General features: G+C 44.3%; 1 protein-coding gene across 1 annotated transcript; it reads left to right on the forward strand.

Moving 5' to 3' along the window:
• Window positions 1-4,271: 4,271 nt before the first annotated feature.
• LOC107122907 (mas-related G-protein coupled receptor member H-like) lies at window positions 4,272-5,195 on the forward strand. Its single transcript, XM_015426046.1, has one exon. The coding sequence runs from the start codon at window positions 4,272-4,274 to the stop codon at window positions 5,193-5,195; it is 924 nt and encodes a 307-aa protein (XP_015281532.1).
• Window positions 5,196-5,718: the final 523 nt, after the last annotated feature.

The following is a 5,718-nucleotide window of genomic DNA, read 5'->3' on the forward strand; positions in this document are numbered from 1 at the left end:
TTATTTCTTAAAAATATCAGCAACTGAATACCATTATATCCCTATAACAGTATAGTGACACTTTGTGCCGGGTTCTCTGAATTCACGAAATGCCTCTAGCTCCTTCCATTACAGATATATGTCTTTTCCTTTATAATTCTACAACAGTAGGAGATAGAAACTTACTACATTTTAAATTCAGAGAACCCAGTGTACACATTGGTAGTGGGAAGTGCCATGAATCCACTGCTGATTTCAAGATAAGCAACAAACACAGGTGGTTCGCCATTGCCTGTCTCTGCATAGCTTTCTTATAAGGTAAAGGTAAAGGTTCTCCTTGCTCGAAAGCCAGTCACGTCTGACTCTAGGGTTGCGGTGCTCATCTCCGTTTCAAAGCCGAAGGTGGTCATGTTGCCGGCATGACTATGGCGCATGGAACGCTGTTACCTTCCCACCGAAGTGGTACCTATTTATCTACTTGCAATTTCTTGCTTTTGAACTGCTAGGTTGGCAGGAGCTGGAACTAGAGACGGGAGCTCACTCCGTCATGCGGCACACTCGGGTCTCGAACTGCTGAACTATCGACCTTTAAGCTTTGTGCTTTTCCAGACACTTGACTTAGCCCTGAGCACTGGAATTGGGTCAGGCACAGTTCTTATGTACGTCTGCCCTCCCTCTGCATTTCCACGGTACTGGAATCAGTTCATTTTTTCTGCACATGCTTGAAATTAACAGGATTTTAAGGGGAGGATGCTGTCAACATTGGTGGTCTCACAAAACCCACATCCTTTTAAAAACAACATTAAAATATTGATACTTCAATATACTGCTGAAAGTCTCTAGGTCCTTCCTTTGTAGAGCTATGCCTTTTCCCCTTGTATCTCAACTTTCTTTAAGAAGATAATGTTGGTCCCAAGAGAGAGTTTGCTTTCATTATTCATGAAAGTATAATTTAGAAAACCACAGTTCCTATACCTGTAAGGACTTGCAGAATGAAACTAATCCACTGAATCCTAAAATACTATGAAGGGCGTCACAAGTCCCTTTATGTTCCTTCTGGTAGGTCCCCAGGGGTTTGGAAAACCTTGCAGTCCTGCACAGTGACACCACTCCCCTCCCTTCATTTCCCAGCGTACCCCAAAACAGTCTTGGGAAGTTCTGCTGCCACCAGGAACTCATAGAACATTTCCTGCTAAAGAGAGTCCCCCAAAACAGACGTGGGAAGTTCTGCTGCCATCAGGAACTCATAGGGCATTTCCTGCTAAAGAGAGTCACACCTGCATTGCAGTTTAAAGGCTCTGCCAGCTCCATCTTCCAACTTCACTCTGCCAGCTAGTAAGGGGCTTGTCACCCAGACCCTGAAGTTTCAAGGTGCCACACACCAGGGATGGTGAGCAGACTTGTTACTCCTCCCATTTACTGTGATACCAATGGCAAGACCGAATAGGTGTGGTGTGTTTGCAAAGGACAGACTTAGAGCATTCAAAGTATGAGAAAGTTTAACAGATGAATAAGAGTACACCTCTTCTGTTCAAGCTTTCAGTCTGAGTAAGAGAACAAAGAAAAGGTGAAAATATGCAGTCCTCTGTCCCTATACTATATCCTTGTCCTAAGAGTTGTTAATTTTTTTAAAAGACAGGATAGCTTTATTTGAAGTTGCAGAAGTTTAAAGTCCAGCATCACTTTAATTCTTTTGTTTGGTACTTCACTCCAATGTCCCTTGCCATGTGGCCAAGATGGAGTCTTTAAGTGTAAGGTTCGTTTGGCTTGGCTTGTGCCTCCCTGATAAGAAGCTGTAGAAAATGAATGTTTTGCCCTGAGCTTTAATAACCTCTTTCTCTTTCCCCCTTGGAATAAACTTACTGTTTGTTCCTGTTCCAAAGGAAGAGTTTTCTTCCAGCCATTTGGCTCTTAGCAATCTTTCTTAGGGATGGGCATAAACCAGGAAAATGCATTTCATTTTGGTTCGTAGTTCGTGATGTGCCCGGTTCATGAGTCATAAACCATCTTGAACTTTTAGGTGTCAAACAAATTGATTCAGTTTGTGATGTTTGTGACATGGTAGAGTGCCCCCCAGCATGCCAGAGACATTAAACTTGCAGGGGATCTCCAGCTGACTCTCCTCTACCTGCCCTCCAAGTTTGATGATGATGATTGCATTTATGGGGTCTGAGTTATGGCCTCCCAAAGAAGTTATGGTGCCCCCAAGTAGTGCTTTCTGTGGAAATGACAGGCGCACATTCAGGATGTTCATGAGTGTATAGAACAGACCCTGCGCAAGCTAGAGACATCAGACTCCACTCATGAACCACCACGAACCACTTGAAAGTTCATGGAAAGTTCATGTGGTTGACTTGCCATGGGCTTCAGTTTGCGAACCACGAACCAGCCAAGATTAATCACAAACTTTAGACGGTGAGCCTCTCCGTGCCTATCCCTAGCCTCTGTCCCTTGTGGACGTGACCTGGCAGCAGCGTGTGAGGAAGTGAGCCATTGTCCTGCTTCCTCCAGACACTTTGCAGAACCAAGAGCTTGATTGTCTGTGCTTGGAGCTCATTGGCTCCCTATTTCAACCCCCTTCCTGTCTGCCAGATGTTAGTCTGCAGAAGAGCGGAGTGTAGTCACAATAAGTGAAACCCATTGGGGAATTCCTGTGGTGGAGTTATGCAACTATCATTATAGATGTATAAGAGTTTAAAGTCAGGAAAAGATGAAAGAGTAATGGCCCTTATTTCAAATTAACCTCAGCCATAATGCATTTATTTATGTTATTTAACATCAAGCTTTCTCAGAAGGACTCAAAGCATAATGAGCCAGCACAATCACACACAAAAATGAGACATTCAATAAGCAATGCATTAAGGTTGTAGAGCCAGAAAGAACAGAAGTGTGGCATAAGTATTAACCTGGCACGAACTGCAATCACACACACTAAATAATCCACTTTCAATCCACTTTCATTGCACTTTCCAACTGGATTTTTACTGTGTGAACCGGCAAAATCCAATTTGAAAGTGCATTGGAAGTGGATTGGAAGTGGATTATTTAATGTGCGTGATCGTAGCCACACTAAGCCAGGGGTGTCAAACACAAGGCCCGGGGGCCAGAACCGGCCCATTCAGGGCTCTTACCCAGCCCACAAGACAAGCAACTGTTATATATGGAAATGTACTCCCATTTTTATGGTATCCCATGGACAAAACCTAGTCTTGGATATGATTAAATACAATACATTTATTGGGGTTTTTGTGGGTTCCCCAGTAAATCAATTAGTTTCACTGCTAGGAGTCAATTGCTTTTGTTTTTTTATTGTGAGTAAAACATAATATTGTTAATTGAATTTCCCTGTGTCTTTTGTGATGTTTATATCTCCAGTACCTAGTATTACTGCGGAGCTGCGGTTAAGACACTAAACTGCAGGATGTGGAAGGTTGGTAGTTCAGCAGTTTGAGACCCGAGTGTGCCGCATGACGGAGTGAGCTCCCGTCTCTAGTTCCAGCTCCTGCCAACCTAGCAGTTCGAAAGCAAGAAATTGCAAGTAGATAAATAGGGACCACTTCAGTGGGAAGGTAACAGCGTTCTGTGCGCCTTGGTGTTTAGTCATGCCGGCCACATGACCACGGAAACGTCTTCGGACAGCGCTGGCTCTTCGGCTTTGAAACGGAGATGAGCACCGCAACCCTAGAGTCGGATTCGACTGGCTTTCGAGCAAGGGAACCTTTACCTTTACCTTTGTACCTAGTATTACATTTTATGGCAAACATGGCCCGGCCTGACAAAGTGACATTTAAGTCAGATCCAGCCCTCGTAACAAATGAGTTTGACACCTTTGCACCAAGCAGTACAAGAATGATAAAATAGGATAATACGTACAGTAAGCAGTATAGACAACTGTCCCTAATCGTCTCACCAGGTAGGTTTGTAAGCCATTTTGTGCAGTGCAAGAATATTACCTCTGCAAATAAGCCTTCTTGAATAATTCCATACTGGGCAAGTTTGTGGAAAGCCGGGAGAAGATGGGAGGCCTCCTGACCTCCTTAGACAGGCAACTCCATAAGGTGGGAGCCAGAACAGAGCCACCACAACCCATTCTGAAATGGACTGAGGAACACAAGGCTGAAAACTACAGCGACACCGGGCTGAAACGCTAAGGCCTGTGTTTTCAAAACCAGAATTGAATTGTTCCCTGTTTCCTTTCTCCTAACAGAAATATAAAGACAACTCAAGTCCAGAATCCCAAAAGAAGAAACTGAGCATCATAACTAATATCCAGCCCGACAACCCTTCCTATTATGGATGCTGACCTGGTTTATTTTGATGACCCTAATGATACTTACTCTTCTTTGCCAGATGACAGTGTCAGTTCTGGGAATGTTTCAGATAATGTAGTTTTTGGTATCTCCATATTGGTGATCTGCATTTTCGGAGCCGTGGGGAACGGGATTGTCATCTGGCTTCTCGGCTTCCGCATTAAGAGGAATCCTTTCAGCACCTACATCTTGAACTTGGCCGTCGCTGATTTCGGGGTCCTCCTAGCAGCTACATTTTTTGTTGCTGATTATTGGGTTGGATTTATTTATGATACTCCCATTATATTCTTTGTCTTCTTTTTCCTATTCCTATCCACATACAGCAGTAGTCAATTTCTGCTGACGGCTATCAGCCTTGACAGGTGTGTGGCCGTCTTCTTCCCACTTTGGCATCGATGCCACCGGCCACCGCATTTGTCCACCATTGTGTGTGCACTGATTTGGGTCCTGGTCCTCTTTTTCCTGCTTACTGCAGTTACCTGCACTCTCAAAAGTGTAAGACTACATGTATCAATAATTGAAGAATCTTACCAGTTTATTGTGAATGCCGTGCTTTGCCTCCCGGTCATGACGATTGCCACCGTGTCCCTCTTCATCAAAGCCTGTTTGAAAGCCCGACAGCACCGGAGGGGAAGGCTTTTGACCGTCATCTTGCTGACTCTTCTCTTCTTCCTCCTCTTTGCTTTTCCATTCAACATCATGCACATCCTCACTAATCTCATTTATTTACCCATATACATGTCATCTGGTGCACTTCTGTTAGCCTGTTTAAATAGCAGCATAAACCCAGTCATATATTTCCTGGTTGGGAGGCAATGGAAGTCTAGTCATAGGGAGGGCATGAAGATGATCCTCCAGAAGGTTTTCAAGGAGGAGGAAGGCTGTGTGGAGGAAACCACAGTTTAGATCCATGTATGATACCATTCCAAGAGCCAAAAGCTTCTTCCTTTGTCGCAGGCAGATTCCATTGCAGCTTTCAATTTTAAAATGCAAAGAGAAAAACTGTAGGGTTGGAAATTTTGGGATGCATTCTGTTGCAAAGACATAAGAACATCAGAGAAGCCAATGTTGGATCAGGCCAATGGCCCATCTAGTCCAACACTCTGTCACACAGTGGCCAAAAAGACCAGGTGCCATCAGGAGGTCCACTAGTGGGGCCAGGACACTAGAAGCCCTCCCACTGTTGCCCCCCCCAAAGAACCAAGAACATAGTGCATCACTTGCCCCTGCCTGAGAGTTCTATCTATACCTTGTGGCTAATACCCACTGATGGACCTCTGCTCCATATGCTTATCTACTTCCCTCTTGAAGCCGTCCATGCTTGTAGCCACCACCACCTCCTGTGGCAGTGAAGTCCACATGTTAATCACTATTTGGGTTAAGAAGTACTTCCTTTTATCTGTTCTAACCCGAGTACAGTTTGGTGAAG

This window comes from Gekko japonicus, unplaced genomic scaffold (genome assembly GCF_001447785.1).
Source record: "Gekko japonicus isolate JY-2015 unplaced genomic scaffold, Gekko_japonicus_V1.1 scaffold7135, whole genome shotgun sequence".
NCBI classification, from domain to species: Eukaryota; Metazoa; Chordata; class Lepidosauria; order Squamata; family Gekkonidae; genus Gekko; species Gekko japonicus.